The sequence below is a fragment of the Cavia porcellus genome, unplaced genomic scaffold (assembly GCF_034190915.1).
Source record: "Cavia porcellus strain 051 isolate PalLab524CR breed Dunkin Hartley unplaced genomic scaffold, mCavPor4.1 scaffold_7, whole genome shotgun sequence".
In the NCBI taxonomy this organism is placed as follows: domain Eukaryota; kingdom Metazoa; phylum Chordata; class Mammalia; order Rodentia; family Caviidae; genus Cavia; species Cavia porcellus.
This window is the reverse complement of record NW_026947490.1, coordinates 39,505,595-39,529,612: the sequence shown is the minus strand read 5'-3', so window position 1 is coordinate 39,529,612 and position 24,018 is coordinate 39,505,595. Positions and strand designations below refer to the sequence as shown.

General features: G+C 47.1%; 1 protein-coding gene across 8 annotated transcripts in view; it reads right to left on the bottom strand.

Annotated features, from left to right (window-relative positions):
• Ankrd27 (ankyrin repeat domain 27) overlaps positions 1 to 24,018 on the bottom strand; it is a 50,450-nt gene that overhangs the window by 13,665 nt on the left and 12,767 nt on the right. For all 8 annotated transcript variants that reach the window (XR_002790397.2, XM_063253396.1, XM_023563699.2 and 5 more), the window contains 18 exons: positions 18,537 to 18,647; positions 17,019 to 17,175; positions 16,086 to 16,240; positions 15,600 to 15,659; positions 15,460 to 15,513; positions 15,316 to 15,381; positions 15,148 to 15,224; positions 14,449 to 14,570; positions 13,346 to 13,424; positions 12,628 to 12,760; positions 8,101 to 8,193; positions 7,258 to 7,385; positions 6,659 to 6,741; positions 5,491 to 5,606; positions 4,295 to 4,387; positions 2,763 to 2,960; positions 978 to 1,037; positions 747 to 866 (listed from right to left, as the gene is read on the bottom strand). Coding sequence is in view for 7 of the 8 variants with exons in the window: in XM_063253396.1 (XP_063109466.1) it covers positions 747 to 866; positions 978 to 1,037; positions 2,763 to 2,960; positions 4,295 to 4,387; positions 5,491 to 5,606; positions 6,659 to 6,741; positions 7,258 to 7,385; positions 8,101 to 8,193; positions 12,628 to 12,760; positions 13,346 to 13,424; positions 14,449 to 14,570; positions 15,148 to 15,224; positions 15,316 to 15,381; positions 15,460 to 15,513; positions 15,600 to 15,659; positions 16,086 to 16,240; positions 17,019 to 17,175; positions 18,537 to 18,647 (1,905 nt within the window). In the remaining variant the exon portion in view is untranslated. The remainder of the gene's footprint in view (positions 1 to 746; positions 867 to 977; positions 1,038 to 2,762; positions 2,961 to 4,294; positions 4,388 to 5,490; positions 5,607 to 6,658; positions 6,742 to 7,257; positions 7,386 to 8,100; positions 8,194 to 12,627; positions 12,761 to 13,345; positions 13,425 to 14,448; positions 14,571 to 15,147; positions 15,225 to 15,315; positions 15,382 to 15,459; positions 15,514 to 15,599; positions 15,660 to 16,085; positions 16,241 to 17,018; positions 17,176 to 18,536; positions 18,648 to 24,018) is intronic.

Below are 24,018 nucleotides of genomic sequence, written 5' to 3'. Positions count from 1 at the left end.
CTCACTCAAGAAAGCTTTCAGGCCTCTGTCAGCCTGTGCACTGTGTGTCTCTTAGCTTTCTTTGTGGGTGCTCTGCACAGGCTAAATTTGTTGGGCCTCCAAGGACAGGTCACAGCTTGGGTCTTGGTGACACTAGGGTCTAGTCTCTAAGCAGCCAGGGGTGGCACGTTCAGCTCATTAGTCAGGGTGCTTATGGGTTGGGGATGGAGAGCAGAGAGCTTTTCAAAAGATCTCAAATCAGTGGACGGGCAGGTAGCTTTGCTTGTATTTTTCTTAGCATATCCTCTCTCTGCCCCTGTCTTTATCTCCTCATATACACAGTTCAGCAAGCTGCTAAGGGAAACCCTGGGAGGGCCCAGAAGTGAAAAGCAACATGAGGTGCAGTTGGACCATCACTATAGAAATGGCCTGTCCAGTAACAGGTCAGCAGGCTGGTGGGCAACTCTCATCAGTTTATGGCTTTTTGTTTTTGCAGTACTAGGGATTGAACCTAGAGCATCTGCCCATACATCCTTGGTGACCCCTGCCATTGTCCCCAACCCACATAATTTTTTGGCATGATCTCATTAAGACATTAAGTGGCACAAGCTGGACTCAAACTTGCAGTCCCCTGCCTCAGCCTCTCAGAGTGCCATGATTACAGGCATGCACCACCATGCCCAGTTCAGGCTATGGCACTTTAACTGGCCACCATGACCCGAGATCCACCAGGTCCGCTTTACCATTCTCCCAACAGGAAGGCTCACCTCTCTGTAGTCCTTCTTGGGCTCCTCTTGTTTAGAGCTCGATGACATGGAGGAGAAGCTAGAGGTGGAGGAGCCCTGGCTAATGGAATTCACAGAGTGTTGAGGGGACAGTGCAGGGACCTGTAGGAAATACACCCAGGAGAGAGAAGGGTCATGGGCATGGAGACACATGAGGGCCACAGATGGGCCTGGAGCTCTAATTTCCCCAGCTAGTGTAGCCCGCCAACTCACCTCAGAAGACTTCAGCCTCCTTTCAGAGGACAGACGATGGGCTTCCATTATAGACAGGATCTAAGAGGACACAGGGCACGAACAGCAGCATGAATGAGATGACCAGCAGCAAAGGATCATCACCTGTGGTCCCTCTGCCCACCTGTCCCACAGAATGCCAGCGCAGCAAGAATCTGAGGTCCTCCAGCCTAGCCATGGCCTGGGACATACAGCAAACTGAGGCCTGGTGCAGTGGGAACGCAGTCAGTATCACATCACACAGGCAGGGCTTCTTGCCCTTGTACTGCATTCCTCCATTCAAAGTTCCCTGACTGGCCCCAGCCTGCTGTCCACAGCATCCAGTGTGACTTTCCTACTGGGACCCATGACTCAAGCAGGGAAAGTCCAGAGTTGGCAAGAAGGCAGCCTGTTCTTTCCTCTGCACCTTTCCCTGCAGACAGGCCTCTGGGCAACCACAGGATAGAGACTCCCCTACTGCGGCGTCTCAGTGTGGACCCAGGGTAGCAGGGCCCACACTTCCCAACTGCTGCAACCAGGACCTTATGCATGTTCACAGCAGTGCAGCTGAGGGCCCTGGAGCCAGGAGCAAGGGTGCAACCCTTCCAAACCAGTGCTACTGTAGCCCTAACGCTAAGCATTCTTATCACACACAGAAACAGCAGCAATAAATAATGGGAGGGGGCTTGCTGGTGATGGCAATGTTTCCAGCAGAGACCGTGGGCGTGGCTGTACCTAACTTCAGATCCATCAAGTTGTCTCTCTGGAATATGCACAGCTTTTTCTATGCCAACCTCAATAAAGTGGTTTAAAAATAGATGAAAACTGTGCTACTCCCAGAATAAGATGTGAATAAGATAAAGAAACTCCCTGAATTGGAAATAATCAGAGCAAGCTAGTAAAACATCAAAAGGCAGAAAGTTGGACCCATGTGCAGGGGGACAATTGGAGCCTAGTTCTAAAACAGAATCACTTATATGAGCCACAGATACCTAGGGGAAACAGTAGCAATGGCTTCCACTGGAAAATCACCAACCCATTTCTCCCAGGGTGCTCCTTCCAGAAGGGTGGCATTGGGGTGTCAGAGGTAAGGAACTGGCCCCCATGAGTTGCTTTCTTCTCCACCCGCTAATAAGCAATGGCCACTTCCATGCCAAGTTGCCAAAACATGTTTCTAGAAATCACTAACAGAAAAAGGTGTGCAAGTTCACTATAAATCACTGATGGAAGAAACTATTCCCAATGATGTTCAACACTAGCCAAATGAAAATAAAGCTTCTAGCAAGACATGGTGGTACATGTCTGAAATCCCAGCACTTGGGAGGCTGAGGCAGGAGGATCACAGCAAGTTTGAGACCAGCATGGGCTACATAGTGAATTCAAGGCCAGCCTGAACTACATAGTGAGATCCTGTCTCAAAAAAAAAAGCTTCTAGAAACTGAAGTGATAGCAAACAGACTAGGGCATGTCCTGCTCTTATACCCCTTCCCTTGTCTCTGCTTCTGTCACCCTGAGTACCACTGTCACCTAGTCTCCTGCTGGGAAGAAGTCCACAGCATTCACATACTGGGCCAGCTCAGCCAGACCAGCGCTTAGCACGACAATGAGAAAAACCACTAGTAAAATTGAAAATAATCTAAATAAGTAAAACTCATTAACAACAATGTTCCAAATGTAGCAGAGAGGGTGCAGGCCAAGTCACACCCGTAGGCACATTTGCCCTTTGAAGCCAGTCTCTGGACACTGATTGTTTACAGTCACATGCTGCACGGACATGAAAAGAGCTACCTTTGGGTTCAATGCACACTTGAGCGCCGTCTCTTTCAGCCTGTTCTGGATCTCTGTGGGTGCCCCGTTCTGCAGCAGTGTCTCTATGATGCCTTGATAACCCCAGCGCGCAGCGATGTGAAGAGGCGTGTCCCCTTTGTCATTGCCGATATCTAGTCTGCAGGACTGCACATCATAGTAGACCAAAGCCTTCACACACTGCGAGGAAATGGGAAGGTGGCACTTTTTTAGTAACACACCAAGCCTCGGGTGGCATCCACATCCCCACAGCCTCAATCCATGTCCCACTTCAGCAGAGGCCCTATGCACCAAAACAAAGTAAAGCCACAGGATCCATGTCATCTGGGCAGGACACCATACTGTTTTCAAAAGAACAGAACTGCCAATCAGTGAGAAATAGCTGCCTGAAACTGTGAGGTCTCCATGTAGAGACCTGAGTCACCATGGCAGGCCTGAGACTGCTCTCCTTATTTAAAGGCCTGCCCACGAGACTGTCCCTCAGCCTGCAGTGTTCCTCAGGTCCTAGATGCAGGGAGAGATTCATGGTTCCTGAACTCATAAGGTGCAGGCTCAAGTGGCCTGCACTATTTTGAACAGCAAAGCAGTTTATGCTTCCCCCAGGAGCATGGAATTCTGGACCAGACAGAGGATACTCAGAGGACCGGGTGTGAATAAAAGTCTTGGGCACCAAGTCCCTAACAAGCTTCCCTAGTAGATGATACTTGGTGTGTGTCACCGCTGCAGGAATAAAGCACATCTTGTGTGACTCCCCAGAGAGAGGGCTGTTTACAGCTCTGCTCTGGTTCCTCCAGACTTCATTCCTGTGCTTTTTCCCTTGGAGGGTTTTGCTATGTCCTTTTGCTATAATAAACACAGCTGTAATTCGCACGACTATATTGTGAGTGTTCCTCGCAGTCGCTGAACCTGTTTGTGGGCTTGAAAAACCTCACACAGTACACATGGATCGCTGTGCTATCCAGGTGAGATCTATGCTGACCGACCCAGGGATTCTGATGACATGGTATTAAGGTGGAAAAGCCTAAAAATGCACAGGATATGATCTCATTTTTGTACATTAACCCCAAACCCAGACTGAACTTTACATGTGCATTTATCTATTTTCATATATTTGGGGAGAAAAAAGCGGGGGGGGGGGAGGAAGAGGAGAGTAAATAGCAAAAAATAACACAAGCATAGTAAAATGGTAAGCTGAAATGGAAACTATAAAATTCCTAGATATTACTAGTAAAATGGAAAATTTGAATATGCACCAAATTAAGAAGCAGATGGTAGTGGAAATGAGTGAAAATGATTTAATTTTAGGATAAGATAATGGGCAATTAAGTTTTAGTTTCTGTTACCTCAATAAAACATCTGTAATACATTAAATTTTTTTAATTAAAAATATTACACACTCCATGTTCCAATCATTATCAACACAAAATCCAACACTAAACTAGCTGGAAGTTCACATTTCTCCAGGAGTGACGAGGGTGAAAACAGCCGCTCCCATAACGGCAGGTGCCACTTACATCTTCGTGCCCGTAGGTGCAGGCCAGGTGCAGCGGGGTGTTACCATTGTTGTCCTGCACCTCAGCACTGGCCTTGTAGTGCAGCAGCAGCAGCTGGCAGAGGAGAGAAGACAACAGGTGAGCCCAGCAGGGCACCGGAAATACGGTCTTGTGTTACTCTCATGGGTGGAGGTCATGGTTCCTGTCTTAAATTCTATTTATTTGTATGGATTGGGCATTCCTAATCCAAAATCCCAAACCAGGATGCTCCACAATCTGAAACTTCTTTTACAGGGAGGAGAGGTGCTGGGACAATGGAACCCAGGGCGTTGTGCATGCTCGGCAAGTGCTCTGTCACTAAGCTACAGCCCCAGTTCCCAAAATCTGAGATTTCTGAGTACCAACACACCGGCACAAATGGGAAATTCTATGCCTGACCTCGTGTGGTGGGTAGAAGTCAAAATACAGATGCACTTAAAATGTTATACAAGATTGCCTTCTGGTAGGTATATAAGGTATTTAAGAGACATAAATGAAGCCTGGACACACCTGTAATTACTCTGGCAGGCTGAGGCAGGAGGACCACAAGTTCGAGACCAGCTACGTAACTTAGACTGTGTCTCAAAATCAAATATAAAAAAGGGCTGATGATGTAGCACAGTATAAATGCCCTGGGTTCAAACCCCAGGACTACAAGCAAACAAACAAACGTAAATGAGGGAGGAGCAAAAGAAGGGGAAAAGGTGGATCAAAATGGTCAAGATACATTATATATGTGCCAATTCCCTGGAACAAACCTAAGTGTCATATATTGTGAATACAAATAATGTTTTTAAAGGAAACATAAGTGAATTTTGTGTTTGTACTTAGGCTCCATTCCCCAAAATATCTCATTATGATGTATGTGCCAATATTCCAAAACCTAAAATAAAACTTAAACCCAATACTCTTCCAAGCATTAACCTGTGCCACATGCCACTGCCCTAACCCTGACAAAAAGTTCAGAGATTAAAGAAAAACACCTCCAGTCTCACCCTCTCTTCCCCAGGATGATCACAAGTTTCACATCCTGACCTGCGGCTTTGTTCCATGGACCCAGACAGGTGCCTCCAACTCCCACCTCCACTGCACTGCCTGTGTGGCCAGAGGAGGTGCAGCAGAGAAGCCACTGCACACGGGTAAGCCCCCAGCTCCCGAGCCCCGAGGTCCCCACTCACCGTCACACTCTGGTATCCCCTCTGACACGCCAGGTGGAGCGGAGTGGAGCCGTGATAGTCTGTGGCATTCACCACGGCACCCTTGGATACCAGGAGGTCAATGAGGGATGCCTGCCCTGCAGAGTGAAGAAGGAAGAAGAGCTGCCCACACCTGATGTGAAGCCACAGAGCACCTCTCCCATCTTATGCCCTGGCAGCAGACATGCCAAAATGTCTGTTTTCTGCTGGGGAGGAGCCAGAGCAAATGTCAAGTCAGGCTCTGCAGACTTAAGAGGCGGGACCCAGCCCACATCCATCTTTCAGTGATCAAAATTAATGGGAAAGCCACGGAACATGCCATGGTTCATCAGTTGATAGGGTGGAATACTATGCAGCCATTAAAATATCAACAAGGAGAAATGCTCTGATACATTGCCAAATGAGCAATAAGCCTTGCAACACAGATTTTTATGCACACATACACAAAAGAATACACAAATTCCAGAGGTTCAGAAATTAAAATTCTCTCAGAGATCAGAGGATGGTCAGTGACATTGGAGGAGTTTGGGTTTCCTACTACAAATGTGTACTGTAAAAATATTTTAAACCACACATGATGGCATGCACCTATAACCCCAGCAGTCAAGAGTCTGAGGCTGGTATGGACTATGAGTGTGTTTAAGGCCTGTCTGATGAGACCCTGACTAAAAACAACAAAAAAACACCCCCAAATACCCTCATTTTTAGGAGAATGGGGGATGGGAGCTCATTATTTTGCCTAGGCTGGCTTTGAATTTACGATCCTCCTGCCTCAGCCTCCTGAGTTGCTGGGATAGATGTACAGTACCATACTTCTTTTACGTTTTAAAGGCAGAGTTAGAAGAATCCCAAATTGATCATTCTGAGTCTATTGTCACAGCTGGGATTCTAGTCCCTTCTCCTTGGCCTCCAGCCCCATGGCCATGTCAGGCAGTCTCTGCTGGGTGAGAACCACATGGACATACTTTGGTGACCCAAGAAGCCACATGATGGCTATCAGGGTCCAAGGGACATTCACTGTTCTGCCCTTGCCAGCCCTGGAGGTGCACCAGGCAGCACCCTGTACTACTACCCCGTCAGCGAGGCCTGCACTGGGTCACCTTGCTTGGTGCCATCCCTTTGCCACAGGAGCCAGACTAAGGCCACGTACCACAGAGAGCAGCCACATGCAGAGGCGTATGCCCCCTGTCATCTCTAGAGAACGGAGTGACAATGGATGGATCATTCAACCTCCTAGGATGGAGAAGACACAGAAAAGCAACATCACTTGGGATGGCATGGTAAAGCCTCTCTCTGACCAGGCCATCACGCCAGCACTCTGGAACCAGAAGACAGACCACAGGATATCTCTTGGGCGCTGTCCCAGGGACCATCCTGCCCTCGGTCAGACTCCTGTAGGAGAGAAACTGAGCCCGAAGCTCTTGTATCCCTCCCCCTCCAGCCCATTACATCTCAGAACCTGGCAAAATAGCCTGTGGAGACCAAAAATGTTAGTGGAAAAAACTGACATTTCCCCACTAGAAAGCACCTTTGAAGGTGAGGCAGAGGCAGCTCCAACACCAGCCCAGTGGCATGCAGATATCTTTACAGTCTCTATTCTACCTGGTTCTCCCAAGGAGCAATGTCAGAGGTGACAGCAGAGGCAGCGGAGGTGCGGTGAGAAAAAGGCCCCTCTCATAAGTGAATGGAAGGTAAGGGGGAAGGTCCACCAGGACCCACATCTTCTCCCCACAACACAGTCCCTCTTACCCAGAGACCAGTTTTTCACAGTCGTCACAGAAGCACAGTGGGTGGCACATCTTTTGGACGGCATCTTTGTCTTCATCTTCTTGGCTCAGAAGTCTTTCCACTTCCTTCTGGTTACCTGATGCGATGTGCTATAAGGCAAGACCACGAACTCTATCAATGTTAGAGAGTCATTTGTTGCTGGAGGTGTGGATATTTTGAAAACCTTTTGCTCTCTTGGATTTCTTTCAAGATTATCTGGGCAGACGGGGAGACTGGGTGGGGTGGAGCTGAAATAAGACTGGGTGATGGCTACATGGCAACTTGTTTATTATTATACTACTCCCTTTATTTCTATAAATGTTAGAAGTTTTCCCTAATTAAAAAATTATAAAATTCCAAAGCAATCCAAAGAGGCACACACTAGATCTCTGAACCTCAGTGTGGCTTTTAATTCCTCACTAGGAAGAGTCTTGTTCCTCTTATGTTTGAATATGGCCTCCGTTTAGGGAAAGATAACAGGTACAATGAACAAGAGGCCTCACTGACAAACCAACCAAGGGCTCAGGCCTGAGACTGCTGGATGCACTCTCTGGGAGCATCAGCAGACTGCCCAGAAGGCCCCGTCTCCCCTAGCCCCCCATGATCTGAGCAGGGAGCTGCCTCCATGTGCCAATGATCAAAGCACCAAGGAATCAGACGCTGCACCAGTCCAGGGCATGCGCACCTATGCATATGTGAGCACAGCTCCCACAGCCAGGAGAGGTCGTAACTGCAGCAGCTACCAGGGGAGGCACTGCTGAGCAGTCCAGGACCAAGGTGGAAGACCCAGGCATGCCTGTCTACAAAGACATCTCAGTATCTTACCTTAAATAGGCAGTCAATGGGAGTTGAGGTCATCTGAGACAGTAGGCTCATCCGCTGCTTAAGAAACAGTCTGTCATCAAAGCCCTCCGACTCCTGCAGGCAAAAGCAAACAATCTGTCTTATCCCATGGACCCAGCCACATGGACGGCCCAGCTGTAATTCCTACCATTTATCAAGGAGCAGGATCAGGGCCACTTCTCCCATGCCTGGATCTGCTCACTGAGGCAGAGAGCAAGCTCAGCTGGACGTGGAGATTCTGACCATGGCTGCCTGCTTGGGACCGGGAGGCACTGGCTATGTAGTGTGGAATGTGCTATCTCTGCCTGTGGAATGTCACACACACACCGCCAGATGGACAACTGAATTACCCTGGCCTCCTCCCCTCTTACCCATCCCTGCCATGGTTACCAGAGGTCTAGACAGGAAGGCATCAGACAGGGTGGTCTCTACCTCTTCCACGTGCAAGCCAACAGAAGGGGTTCTGCTTTGTGAACTACTTATGAAGAGATGCCACACTCATGGGATCAAAGTCCAGGAAGATACTAGGAAGGATTCCTGACACAGACAGATCCTCTCATCTCCAGCCACTTTTCAGGTTTCAAGGACCTGCCCCAGTTAATAATAAATCCAGATCCTCATACTATAGGTATTGTCCACTTGGATATATAAATATAAAAAATTGTCCTTCCTTTATGAAATCACTTCTAGCAAGATAATTCAGAGGATGGTGAGGTGTGGGGAAGACCAGACCATGCCCAGAAGCCTAGACAGTACAGGTCACAGGGAGAGGAGATGACAGAGACCAAGGCTCAGCCCAGTGCCCCGACTGGGGCTGCAGTTGGAGGCGGCTCTGACTTTTGGCCTGGGACTGTGAACTGAGGCTTGGGGCTCTGACTGTCACAAGCAGGGTCCCCCTTACCAACCTCCAAGGAAGGTTATCCTGACAGACAAACACCAGCACCTTGGGAATGAGGCATTTCGGCCCCCAGCTGCTAGGTGCTATTTAAAGCTCACACAATCTACTTTGCACAGTGACTCACAGCTGAGCAGCTTAGGGCTGGAGAAACATCAAAGGCATGCAGCTCAGGTCAATCCTGGCCTCCTTCCTCAATTCAGGGAAGCTGTCTGAAGGGCAGTGATGAAGAAAGTAGGTCTTCTGGGACTGTGACCAGTAGAAGGGAGTGACCGATCCATCAGCAGAGGCTTATTTGGAGAACAGCTAAATAATATTTATCGGACACTCAAGCCAGTGAGGAAAAATGGAAGTATGCAGAACTGGAGCAGGCACTGAGGACGGAAGTGCAAACCTGTAATCCCAGAACTTGCGAGGCTGAGGCAGGAGGACATGAAGTTGAGGCCAGCCTGGGCTACACAGCAGTTCAAGACTAGCCTGGACTACATAGCAAGACCCTTCTCAAAAGAAAGAAGGAGGGCAAAAAAGGGGAAAGGAGAGAGGGAGGAAATAAAGAGAGAGAAAGAAAGACAGACAGAAAGAAAGAAAAAAAAACAAGAAAGAAAGGGGAAAAAAGAGAAACAGAAAGCAAGCAAGCAAGAAAACTGAACCAAGGAATAGTACAAATTGTTTCAAGGTTTTTCCCTTAGTTTTCTGATAGACAAAGGTAAAACTGGAGCCATTTCAGCAATATTTGTTCTCAGAAAACTAAAGTCTTCATTTGTGAATGTGTGTGGTCAGGCGCAGCACAGTGGGGCATACCAACAATCCCAGCGCTCAGGAAACTGAGGCAGGAAGATTGTGAAAAAAAAAGAATGTTTATGGTCATCTCAAGTGTGGTTATATCTTTGGGAGAAAGTTTCTGTGAAACCGTATTTCATGAAGAGTTGAAAGCAAAACTTTACTTAATTTACTAATATTTAGCCCTGGCTATTTTTCAGAAACCTTGCTTGTGGGGAGATACATGGGAGCTCTTCTCCCAGGAAGCAGCACCATGACATGGCACTGACTTCACATATTTCCTACAAGGAACTTCACTACCTATGAGAAGGGAGTCAGCAGCTAAGGCGGAGGCAATCAGTACAGACAGAACCCCAATGTCAGTGTCACAAAAGACAAGGAAGCCACAGTGCCTGCTTTGTCAATAACAGGCCACGCTCAGGTGGAGAGCATCTCTCAGGGCTGACTCATTCCACAACAGGGGACAGATCCCAGGCAGGTCAGGAGGATGATGCATCCTTGGTCCAACCTCCATGAGAATGACCACCCCGCATCCAGGAAGGCAGGATCAAGGCAGATTCTCCAGACAAGATAGGAGCTCTGGGTTCTGTCCTTCCCTTGCACACTGAAGCTAAACACCATGTTTGGGGATGACTTTACAGAATACACAGGAGAGAGCCTAGATATAGACACCCCAGATACAGGGATGTCAGGAGAGCAAGCAGGGGCACCAGAATACCTTGATGCTTCAAACGTTACCCTTTGCTAACATGATTGATTCTCACAGCAATCTATCACTGGGTGGAATATGCAGCACTGTCCTCAGCGGGAATGGGAAAATGGACAGAGTCTCAGAGTGACGAATACATTTGCCAAAGGTCAAAAAGAGATGCAGGACTCAAACTACCACCAGCACAAGAGGGACCACTTGCAACACTTTCTAGAATAAAAGCAGGGGAAGGAAGTTCCCTGGTTCTGGTCAGCTACCTCCTTCCAACCTGACTGAGGCCTTCAGGCATTAACTTTCCTAAGTGCCACAGAAAGGAAGAGATAGGATGGCCACATCATGAGACAGCAAAAGGACAGGAGCACCTTTAGGTGGTGGACCGCTCTCTCCTGAAGACAAAGGATGCTCCTGGCCCCATCATACAGTGTCAGGCTGATTCCCCCACATGATGGAAGAGCAGGAGAGAAAGGGGAAAGAACCACAAGGCAAGACCATCAGGGCAAACCACTCCAGATGCGATGAGAACAGGCTCCTAGAGCCTCACAGAAAACAAGTCCAAGGAATAACGCCTTACAACTACAGGAGTGAACAGCAATTCTGATTCTGCACACAGGAGTGCAAGCAGAGGCATATGGGCACACACATGCATTCCACAATGTAATTTCCCCCTAAATATGGAAACAAGATAAGGCAGAAGGGAACAACTTCAAAAGAGCCACAGCTAGCCACATCTGCAGTGACAAGGACAGCCCTTAATCTCACCAGCATCTGAGTGAGGGATCACATCATACCCCAGACAAGGGCAGAAACTAACTCTTCATTGCTAACTGTAACACATCAGATTACATGCAAACAAGTGAGCATAATCTCAATTTCCGATTCAAAATGTACCTATAGCTGCACAGAGAAACGGCATATGCCAAAATGTGAATAGCTGGTAAGTCTATGAAATTTTTTTATGTCTTCACTGTAATTTTATGTATTGCATATTTATAAGCTAGGATTGGTTTTCTGATCAGAAAAAAATTAAGGTCTTCTTTGAGGGGAAAATAGCATACAATATACTTAGGTAGGTAGCATGCATGGATAGGAAAAAGTCTGGAAAATATACCAACATGTTAGTGAGGAATAAATTTGGTGGAATTGCTGTCACCTGCAGGCACCTATCTGGTTTCCAGGTACTTTAACTTAATATTAACATCAGCAGAGAATCTGAATCAAATGATGGTCAGTTCTCACTATACGTGATTTGTAACGCAGAAATCTCTTCACTTTAATGACTTCAACTTTGAGAGGTCTCTGAGGACTATTGATTTTTACTGGTTGGTATGTAGCAGAATATGCCAGTGTCATGGTTTATATCTAGATGTCCCTCAAAGGTTTTGCAGGTACAGGCAGGGCTTTCACAAGGTGATTGGATTATGGGGGCTTTAGCTGACTTGCTGTCAGGAGGTGAGGTCTGCTTGGAAGAGGCGGGGCACTGGTGTATGTATCTCCTTCCTCAGCTCCTCTCTCATCTCTCTGTCCTCGGTGCCTAGAGGTGAGCAGCTGTCCTCTGTCCAGGTTCTCCCACTATGCCTTCCTGCCATGGAACCAGACAACCATGGACTGCTCTTTCCCTACCTGCAGGTGTCAGGTACTTTGTCCCAGTGATGGGGAGAGTGACTAAGACAGCCAGCAATGCAAATGAGGCCCAAGAGTCCCACAGTTCACACAGAAATGTAAGTACCTCCTTTATAGCCAAAGTTCACCAATCAACCAAGAAAACAATGATAAGGCCGCTGAGTTCCAAAACTGCACGCATTAATAATCATTTCTTGCCTATCATCATCAAGAAATCCAAATTCATCATCCCTGGCTTCCTTTTCTACATCTGTGCTTTTGAAGATGACAGGAGTTAATGAGGCAGGATACTCACAATGTGAACCCCAATGATAACTCATCAACTTTCACAAGCAATGAGGGGCTTAATGTTCAGTTTCTTGGGTGGATGTCAAGCATCACTGTCGTTGGACAGCTGAGGCCTCATTCTCTGGACACTGTCAGAATCCCCCCTCTACAACCAGTGCAGACCACTCTCAGAGGTGCCACGGTGCCAGCAAAGGCGAGGGCAAAGGTGTGATCTTACGGGTGGCTTAATGGAAAGGCTTCCTTGCCGAATATATTCGATCGCAGCCTCAATTGAGGTCAGGCAGTACCCCAGTTCATCTTTCGCTGAGCTGCTGAATCTGAAGTTCTTGATGTAACTCAAATTCGCCATCCTACCACAAAGCAGAAAAGAGTTTTGCCATTGAATACTCAGCTAACACTTCCACACAAGAAAAATATTGCCATTGGTTTGGGTAACTGATCGAATACCTACAGTAAGTCTAGTAAGGGAGATACAACCTGTCTCCACTGTGAGCTCTGCAGAGTATGTGCAGTTAGGATGAGGAAAACTACCTGCTGTTTCCCTGAAGCAGCCTGGCTTTCAGAAAGCTGATTATTATACAGTGAACTATGGGCTCCTATGGAAAGCAAGAACTGCAGTCAGCTTCCTGTTTAGGCACAGCCTTACTGCATGGTGAGCTGTGCAAAACATAAGCTCCCTGGGGCTCAGTTTCCCCATCTGTAAAGGGGAGGTGCTTCTGGAGGAAAGAGGAGAGGGCAAATATCCTGTTCAAATGATGTACAAATAGAAGTGGCTATCCTTGAGTTACACTGAAACTATAGAGTGTGTGGTGCTTTTTAAAAACATTTTAGGGCCGGGGATTTAGTTCAGTGGCCTAAGACCCTGCCTGGCAAGCTCGAGGTTGTAAGTTCGAACCCTGGTACAAAGAAAAAAAAAATTAACCAAAAAATGTTACCAATTAGGGATCTCTGTTTTCACCAGCAAATATAACAGGACTGAAAGAAGATCATCAGTACACATGGTCTCCAAGTTCACTGCAAGGGGAAAACATGCATTTGAAGTCATCAGGACAAGTGTACAAATTCCCTTTTGCCATCCAACCCACAAAACCACATTCTAGCAAGATAAGAAACAAAATTGCACAAGTGTCCTTACAACATCCTGAACAGCTGTCAGACTCAAGGGCAGTAACTCCAAGTGGATCAGGTCTTACCATCCTCTAAAAGGTTAAAGAGCCCAGGGAGACAGTGACAATAGACACACAGGAAGATATGCCCAGAGCCACCCCAAAAGCCTCTCTTCCTCAGGTCACCTCTGCTTTTTGCATGCAGAGTCTCATGTCCCTGTGTACCCTTGCTTGACCTTTTTCATTTTGTACTTGTAAGTAATCCACTCATAATTTAAAATTCTAGCCATACGGGAGTCAGGGCTATGGCTCAGGGGTAAAGCATTTGCCTAACATGAATGAGGGCCTACGTGTGATCCCCAGCACTGCAATAAACAAACAAACTCAGAGTGCAGAGACCAAGGGAAGAACGCTCCTCCTATCCGTGCCACTCAGCCTCTTCTCCCAGTCTCTGCTGCCATTTCCTTCCTGCCTTTGCAGAGCCAGCCTATGACTCTGCCTTCAAACGCATGGATGCAGAGCCATCCACACCTTCCCGGATGCTGCTGCAGCTGGACCACAGATGCTTTGTTTGCGTCACTCAGTGTGCTTAGAGACCATCCCCTATCTATATGCTTAGCCCTGTCTCCTCTTTTTAATTTTTTTTCTTAGCTTCTTTTGTTTTACTTCTACTTTTGTTTTCTTTTTAGTTTTTTTTATTTTTGTAGTGTTGGGGGTGTCAAACCCAGGGCCTTGCACATGCTAGGCAAGCCCCCTACCACGGAGTTACAGCCCCAGTAAAACCTCCCATTTTACTCTTTATACTGGGCAATTTCAAACATATACAGTACAAAATAAGAAGGAATAGCCTAAGAGTGAGTCCCACTGTACCCTTCACCAGCCTGGCTCATTTTTGAGCCCAGGCCTTCCCAGGCCCTTCCCCAAGCACCAACCTCGCTGGCTGGGAGACTGTGTAATAAGCTGAACCACCTTTCGCAAGCAGAGCAGCTTCTGCTGGGGCGAGCTGCATTTGTTCAGCTGAGCTAGCTCTCTCTTTGCACGAGGGATGTTGAAGCTGTAAAATAATTTGGAAATGTGACAACTTCAGATCCTAGCGGGGGCACCCTTTTTGCTCGTTCTGATAATATACCTCAGGTTATATTTTTCATACATCAAACCACAAGCAATGACAACAAAGACCGAGAAGTAATTTGACTCAGGTCACTGGCAGAACAGAATGGAGCTACACCAGAAGTTTGGAAATAAATAAAAATCCTGAGCCCTAGAGAAACGAGGAAAATAGCGCAACAGGGTGGGGGACTAAACATCAACACTGTACACATTTTTACAGCCCTGCGTGCTTCTATGGCAGGGTGTCCTCAGTGAGGCAGCTGAGGAGAGACTTTGTGCCAGCAGAGCCCATCTGGAGGCCAGGTGTATAAAATTCTGTGTCCTCTAGCTCCCAACCATCTGCCTTGCTGGCTGTAGGAAGGGACACCTACAAAACAGAGTCTGATCAATTTCAGCCCTTTTCACTCCTCAGCTCCTCAGGGGTAACGGTGTCAAGTGGCGGCCACCACTGCCACTGAGAGAGAGGCCAGCTTCTGAGGAGAAGATGGCGCCCCAACCTCCGAGGCAGCGCAAACCCTTACCTGAACTCAGGTTTCACACCAATGTCTTTCTGCTGGAGGTCTTGAAGGCTTCTTGTGATTTTGTTAAAGGCGGCATCCTAAAGATAGATTTTAACAAGACTTCAAGCTTCGTAAAAAGCACCAGAATAAGGCTTTTACCCTGCTTGATGGTGTTGACTGTGAACCTACCTCGCTTGCCTCCATGGTCCCCACATATTTAAAGATGAGATCATAGATATGGTGGTGGACGTACATCTGTGAAATGAAGGGACCCAGTTCAGACCTGTGTCCAGGAGGAGAACCACAGGGTGTGGCGTCCCTCTCCCTCCTTACCTCTACTGCCTGCTTCATCAGGGTCATCTGGGCCTCCTGCTTTGCAAGCACTTTCTAGAGGACAAGAAGAGTATGATTAAAGAGCCTGGACTCCCAGGCGAGCAAACTGCAGTCCCTCTTTTGGAAGCCCTGCTGCTTACCAGGTGAGAATCTCTCAAAAGCTGCTGGAGGCATTTGGTGTACAGGGCATTCACCGAGTCCTGTGCAACACAGAGCAGAAAGAGATCACTCTCACCATCGGAGGCGGCCAGAGACACAATGACCAGAATGTGCAACCTGTCCCAGAGCAAGGCAACCACGCCACAAACTGAACTGCAGGCGTCAGGGGGCAATGCAAACTTTATCAAATCATGATTCATGACTGATTCTTCAACCTTTTTAAAGGTGATTATGCATTAAAAGTAGGGAAAAAATTCTCAGGGGGTTAACGTAGGTGATAATGGTACTTTTTTTTTGGACTTTTCAGGATATTCAAGTTTTCCATTGTGGCTTATACTATTTTATAGTTAGAAACATTTAAACAAAACTTCCTATGGTGGAGATGTGCCTGGGAAAGTTGGAGAATGAACTGAGAGGGGCTGGAGGCTCTGAACGGCATGCCAGACGCAGCAAGACTCGGTACTGACTATGTGGTGACGGAGGCTCTTCCTTTCACATTCTCGGAATGTTCGGTGGAAAGAGGTGATGCTCCTGTCAAATTTCTCAGAGTGTCTTCCCAAAAATTCTCTCACATCTTCGATGGTTTTCAGGGAAAAGGGATCTGAGGGGGCTGAAGGTTCTTCTGAAAAAGACACAGAGGGTCAGGCCGGTTGAGGCCTTCACCGCCTCCCGAGAGGGGAAATGTTACATCCTTGGCCCTGCTCCCACAGGATCTAAGACCCCAGCCCGTGAGGAGGGTGGCAGGGGGCAACGAGGGGAGGGAAGCTCCTTTATTTCAAGATACTTCCCAAGAATAGCTCAAGTATAGGACAGTCTTGGATCCAAACAGCATGGTCTTCTCAAGGCCTTCTCTTGGGACAAAATCCACACTACTGGGGTTTTGTGGAATGAGTTGTGGGGCTCAGGTGAAGAAGCTCTGTTTCCTAACAATACAAGCTTCAGAGTTTATTTGACATTTTGGTGTCTCAATTTCCTGGGGCAATGGAAGAATTATTATTCTTTACAAATAGTGAGATCTCAAAGAGGCCCAATGGCCAGCCTAGGTGAGGAATAAAACTGAGCCCCTCAGACAAAGCCAGGGTCATTGCTCTGCACACTTGAGGAGAGGAGTGACGCTCATATCACACACTTACACAGGCACAGTAGGACGGTGCCTCCTGGAGCTGTGTCAATATCCAACCTGCACGACCACACACAGCAGCCCCAGTCCACACCCCTGAGTTGAGCGGATGCTCATTAGCTTCTGGGGGGATTCTAATAAATAGGTTTCTGAGGGGCTCTTCACCATTTTCTGTGACCTTTCATTTTTTTAACAGGCTACACTAGGAAGAAGTTCCCATGCATATGCACACACACACACTCCTCCACATCAGGAGAAAAGGGTTTTCTCCCCCAAATACCTGCACTTTCTCTCTTTTCCAAAGGATGGGCTATACACAAGATGCTGAAACTTTCTTCTTTCTCATTGTAGAAAGTTTCTTCAAAGAGGATGGGCACCGAGAGAAGACAGGCAAAACCAGCTCCTAGTTTAATCCTGTTTCCTTGTATTGACACATCCTGGAATGAGAAAGCTCTTACTGGACCAGCAGCTGGTGGCAACCACAGAGCCCCTTCTGAACTTGTCTCCAAGGATGGCATTCAACCAGACCCTGCCGCCTCACCCAGCATGGGTTTGCCAGAGCACTTAAACTACAGGTGAATGCAGCTGTGGGGAGCTGTGGCCAGCAGCTCTGCACGAAAACAGCATCAGCCTGCGCAGGCCGCCTGGTGACTCCATCCCTGCTCTCACCACCACAGCACCCACAAGCCTCTCAGGGTCACACCACCATGGCCCAGCCCCAGAAAGAAGGGTGGTGTGGCCTGGCTTCCCTGACGGTGTGCAGGTTGGCCAACAAAGCCGACCCTGACTGTGAGTGGAACTTCCCCTTCTCAGAACCTACCTTAGAACCTTCTATTTCTTCCATTCAATAAATTAAAAAACAAAACAAAACATATGATCCAAACTACTATCAACAGTGAGACAAACATGCCTCCTGACAGGATATACTCAGAAAGATAGAACACCCCTGCCACACCATCCCTACCAAAAAACGCCTGCCTGCTTGACCGTAATCTAATCATGAGGAAACATCAGACAAACCCACACTGAGGGGAAGTCTATAAAACAAAACAAAAATGTCAGTGTCAAGAGAGACAAAGAGATGCTGAGGAACTGCTTCAAATGAAAGTAAAAAGGATGTTAACAGCTAAATGCATTCCTTGATCCCAGATGTGAGGAGAAGACATTCCTTCGTGTTTTTTGGTATAAAGGGTATTATGATTAGCACAGTGTGTCTAAGGTCTGTGGGCTGGAGAACACCCACCCAGCACACAGGTCTGTGAAGGTAGAGGTCCCACAGTTAGGGAAGAGAATGGCTCCTCTCAGGAAACACACTCAACTGCTGCTTACTCTGGCCAGATTCAGGAAAACTCACAATAGATGCAGACAGCCAGCGAGATACGTCAAGTGTGGCAAAATCCAGGTGGCCAGTCTGCAGAAAGGGTTAGAGTTCCCTGTACTTTACTCAACCTTCTGTGGGTTCGAAATAATTTCAAAACAAAACGGTTTTAAAAAAACTCGCCCCTGGTGTCTAATTTTTGGCTGAGAAACCAAGGGGCTTTCCAGAGCAGGGAAGGAAGCTCTCACGCAGACACACACCTCACAGAGGGCAGGAGGGCGGTGAGGAGAGAGCCAGCCCTGCCTGGCCTCCAAGGCTACCCTGGGGGGGGGGTGTTATTTCCATCCCTCCTTCCTCCAGCCCTCCCACAGAGTTGCTGAATATCTCAACACTGTCATTTAATTCAGTGGAGGTAAAAGGCCAAGAAACAGGACTCTCTCCCCTGCCCCCAACACTGACCTAGTGACCCCAAGAAATTACCTTTCCATTTAAGGTCTGAAAATGTCCTTCCACGGGTATCAAAATGTAGGACTCGAACTGACAGGTAGATTGAACACTGCTGGACAGGCTTCCTTTGCAGGGCACTAAGATCTGGAAAAAACAAGGACAGGAAGAGCTCTGGAGAGAGGGGACACATATGGCTCCAGCACCAACGAGGTCTCCAAGCCACCCAGCTGGAAGCACAGCAGGACTGCAGGTAGAAATGGCCATGGCTGCTGCTAGCTAAATTCCTTCGCTGTGCTAGTAATGGAAGCAGACACCTCTCTCCCAGGAGAGAGAGCGTGCAGAGGGCAGAGGTCAGTTTCCATCTTTAGATTCAGAGACAGTGGGCTCTTACCACCCTCACTGAGTCCCTCCCCACAACTGACCCAGGGGCCCTCTGCTCCCCTTAGTCCACCTCCAAGACACAACAGGCTAGCGCAGAGAGGGACCTGTGGAATGGAGAGGATGGAATGTGAAATGAGGAAAGTCACACTGATCCCAACACCCGAAAGCTCAACCCTTCATGCTGAAGCCGGCTGCCGTGCAAGTTTGTAAGGGTGCATCAAGGGCCAGGCAGGCGATTTCCCATCATAGGCTGCTTCGTGAGCCATGTGTCTCAGAGTGCCACCCTCTTCCTCTGGCCACACACCTGTAATCCCAGTACTCGGTAGGCCTGAGGTAGGAGGACTGCCATCAGTTCAAAGCCAGCCTGCACTACAAAGTGAGTTCAAAGCCAGCCTGAACTGCATAGTGAGACCCTATTTCAAAAACAAAACATAACTCCCAGACTATAGGCACCACACTGATAAGATGTCACCTCAGCAGCACAATGCAGCAGTGGGAAGGGGCTCTCTTTCCTGGCCAGACCTGAGGTTAGCTTGGGAACTTATGTGTGGACAGAAATCTCTGACTCAAGTGTTCTGAAAAGGAAGATGGTCAAGCAGAAAAGCCACAGAGCCTAACTCCTACAGCAGCCCGGCAGAGAGACCAACAGGTGAACAGCCGGGTGCCACTCCTGTTCTATGCCTTCAGACCAGGACCCTGAGCACATGACCCATCCACGTTCCTCGGTGTCTGTGTGTGGCCAGAGGGGTTGGTGGGAGTGTAACGTGAGGCCACAGGGCACGTGCAGCCCAGTGGGGGCATCTCACCTGACCCTCAGCTGGTATTGCTCCTGTTATAATCCAAGCTTTTACAGTAGTGCACACATCCTGACGATCTAACTGATGCCTCTAAAGAATTGAGGGGCTGCAGAAGAAGAGGAATAAAAGCCACCAGCAATCAGTCCTGGCTAAGTTTGCTCCAACATGGCTGTCAGTTAAGGAGCTCAGGCAGAGAAATAAACCACCCTTGGACCACTTCCAAAGCTAACACTTACTGACCCAAGTATTAGAAAGTACTAAAAGTACTAAGTTTCAAGAGATGCTACAGAGCTGGGATATAGCTTGGCAGTACAAGCACCTGCCTGGCACACACAAAGTCCTAAGTTTGATTCCCAGTATGAAAAAGAGAGAGAGAGAGAGAGAAAGAGAGAGAGAGAGAGAGAGCGCAGATGCTATAGAAAATAGTGGAGTGTAAAAAAAAAAAAAAAACCTCCAGAGATCAGGCCTTCCTCTGAAACAATCATTGAGCTTGCACACTAAGGCATACAACAGTAAATAGAAATTCAACTCAAGAATAGAAAATTACAAGCTGTTAGAGGAAAGCCTATCAGAATCACAGCATATTTCTCAACACAAACCTTCAAGTCAAGAAGAGCTTGCAGCGAAGTATTTCAAGCCCTAAAAGAAAACAACTTCCAACCCAGATTGATGTACACCACAAAACTATCTCTCAAAATTGATGGAGAAATTAGAAACTTCCATGACAAAGAACACCTAAAGAAATCCATGAACATCAAACCAGCATTCCAAAATGTTTGAAGGACATTCTAGAAAGAGATAACAAGGACTAAAACTTCATGAATCCACCAGCCAAGACAAGCAATTAAAAAGAAGGGATAAAAAGGGAACCAACAAGAGGAAAATAACATCACAAGAGTAAGTTGATACATATCAGTTATTACCGTCAATGTTAACGATCTCAATTCATCAATCTAAAAAACCAGACTTGCCCGGTGTGGTGACACATGCCTGTAATCCCAGCACTCAGGAAGTGAAAGCAAAGTTCAAGGCCAGCCTGAGCTACTTGGCAAGACCCTGTCTCAATAAAAAAAAAAAAAAAAAAAAAAAAAACAATAAATAAGAAAAGAAAAGAAACAGGCTGGCAGAATGGATCCAGAAGCAAGGTCCAACCATATACTACATAAAAGAAACACATTTAATTCATTAAGTTTCAATAAAAACTCAGATTCAAAGACTTTGGAACTCCAGATTCTAACTTTACCCTTAGAGCAGGCCAAAAAGTGCCAAGTGAAGCAAGGTTGCTGATACCTGTCCTCAGCCCCTGCTGGGCCTCGAGGACAGCAGCCACACCCAGGAGGGGCAGTCTGGAACCAGGGCAGGCAGTTAAGGACCTTACCCTTCAAAATATCCCAAAAAGTAGAAACAGTACAGTACAATACAATACAGATACCTACAACCAAGCTTTAACAACTGTAAATGGTTTGCCGTAGTCCCACATTCTTTAAAGGTAAGGAGAGGTTTCCTTAGCAATGTCATCTAAACAGGCCTCTGTAATTTTGGGCTGAGGCTCCCATTTCCAGAGTGTCATGATATGCCAGGCATTGTACCGAATGGTGTATATGTTATGACTTCAATAAATGTATAGTTTCTATGTTATCCCCATTTTGTAGACAAGAAAAATGAGGCTCAAGAGTTAAGGTTTGTCTAGGGTCCCACAGTCAGGAAGTGTTAGAGCAGGATTCAAATTCCAGATGCCTTCTTGACTATTACCCTACCTGCTACTCACTTGGGGAGACTGGAAGCAAAACCCAGGACACCATTATTCCATTGAAGCCTTCAGAAATGCTGTCATCAGGTAGGGGACATTTTTTTTTAAGAAAAGGTCTTGCTAAGTTGCCCAGGCCAGGCTTGAACACATGCTTCTCCTGCTTCAGCCTCCTGAGCGCTGGGATTAGAGGCATGTGCCATCACACCCAGCTAGATAGGTAGGGGGACACATCAATCCCTGACAGCAAAATAAAAGCAAGCACTTGCTGAGAGGGAAGACAGGTTGGTTTGTGAAGTGGCCTTGCCCTCTCCTCAAAAAAATCAAAACTGAGTCAGATCAAGAACTGGACTTAATTACCAACTTCGGGAACATGGGGCCATGTCAAACACCATCATAGGGCTACAACTGGCAAAAGGTAGAAAGCCAGAAACTACAGCATAAATGACCTGGTTTCTCCTTAAATGAACTTCAAGAAAAGAAAGAAAAAAGAAGGAAGGGGAAGCTGTATCTAAAAGGGAAAAAGAAAGAAAGAAAAAAACCCAGCCTAGTTGGGCATTATGCTGGTGCCAGGCACCTGGCAAGTTGCTGGCAAGTTGTTTTTTTTTTGGTACTGAGAATTGAACTCAGGACCTTGCACTTGGGAGGCAGGCGCTGTGCCCCTGAGCTACGTCCCTGGTCCCCTAGGTGGGTATGTGGCTCATCTGTAACCCCAGCACTCTAGAAGGCTGAGGTACAAGGATCAAAAGTTCCTCCTGGGGAACTTGGTAACTTTGCAAGACCCTGTCTCAAAACAAAAAATACAAAGGATTGGGGATGTAGCTCAGTGCAGACCCCCTGGTCTCAATCCTCGGTACCACCAAAATAAATACAACCTCAAGACTACAGCCAGACTATATCGACAGCTTGACAAGTCTGTGAAGCATGTCAAGATTAATCAAATTTTACAGTGTGAACTTCATTTTAACATAAGAAAATGGTGATAAAATAGACTTAAAAGTCCTTTATATTTCTTTAATTGTGAATCTCCTCTAGGTCTTATTTGAACAAACCAACTATTAAACAAAAATAAGCTAGGAGATAATCTAGGAAATTTGAAATGACCAGATAGTTGACAATATTGAAGAATTACTGAGAAATTATTTCAGTTATGGTTATGGCATTATAGTTGTATGTTTTTAGAAGCCTTATCATTTAAAAATATCAGGGATAAGGCCAGGGATACAGCTCAGTGGCACAAGTGCCTGCCTGGCAAGCACAATGTGCCGAGTCAATTCCCAGTACCAAACAAACAAATAAACATATAACCCTAAAAATATTTACAGATGAAACCGTACATCTCCTTTACATAATTTTCTGGGATTTTCTTCCAAATAATCCAGGGGCTGATGCTGAATACAGATAAAACCTGCTTGGCCACTGCATTCCTTCTATTGAAGCTGATATGTGGAGCTCACTGTATTATTTTTCCTATTTTAACATATTAAAATATGTTTAAAATTAAACATGATAATCTGAAATTTTAGTAGAAAAATTAAAATAAACAGAGACTCCCAGTTATCTGCTTAGAAATAAGAAACAACCTCAAACAACCTCCAGGCTCTGAGGTAGCTTCAAAGTTACACAAAAAAATGCAGTTCACACGGAGCACAAAACAAAGAAGACCCAGGAGACAGGACAGTGGGGCCTAGCTAGGGACAGCACCCACGCCTCACTCAGAGGCTGAGAGATGACCCCATGCCAGCTGCCTGGAGGAAAGACCTGCACCATCCCACACCAGGGAGGGCCCCAATGGAAGCCTTCATCTGGCCTCCGCAAGACCAAGAACCTCCCAGATGCTCAGGGAACTCTGCCCCAGTTGCAGTTATAGCCTTGTTTAATAACGGCCACGCCTCTCCCACACCTTCCAACATCAACACAGCTTGTCCAGCCCCAGAGGCTTGTAGCCACGTACGCTGTGTGTCATGCGGTAGATGCCCATTCCATGTTTGGTGAGTGAATAGGGACCGTCCAATTTCAGGGACATCGCTCGCACCCCTCTCAACCCTCTCATCCCCACACCCAGTTTTCTAGCCAGGTGAAAAGCCGCTCAGTTTCTCCCATTCCAAGGGAGAGACCCCTGCTGGCCAGAGCGTCTCACTGCAAGCGTGGCCAATCACTTAGCCTCACCTCTGCTGTGAAGAAGCCCCCAGCAGCCAACTGCAGAGCCGCTATAGCTCTGGAGGTCCCTAGGGAGGTCAGGAGGCTCTCCTGGGAGGCAGCTGCAGAGCTTTCCTGGAAGTGTACAGTTACCATGCAGAGTGAGTGAGGGACCTGCTCATTTCGAAGCTTAACATAAATGTATTGTAGCCCCTTTATAGGGAACTGTTTAAATAACACTTGTTAAATGAAGTAAAGGAAAATAAAAAGAATGTGCACTAGTGATGCCTACCCTAGCATACTCTCCTAACTCCGTCCAGGCTGGGCCAAACACTCCAGAGCCGCCCATGATGACTTCTGTCCTATACTCATCCTTCCAGCCACATAGCCTGATTCTAGAATTCCCTGAAAGCCTCGCATGTTCTCCGTGCATGCATGTAAGCCTGAAACC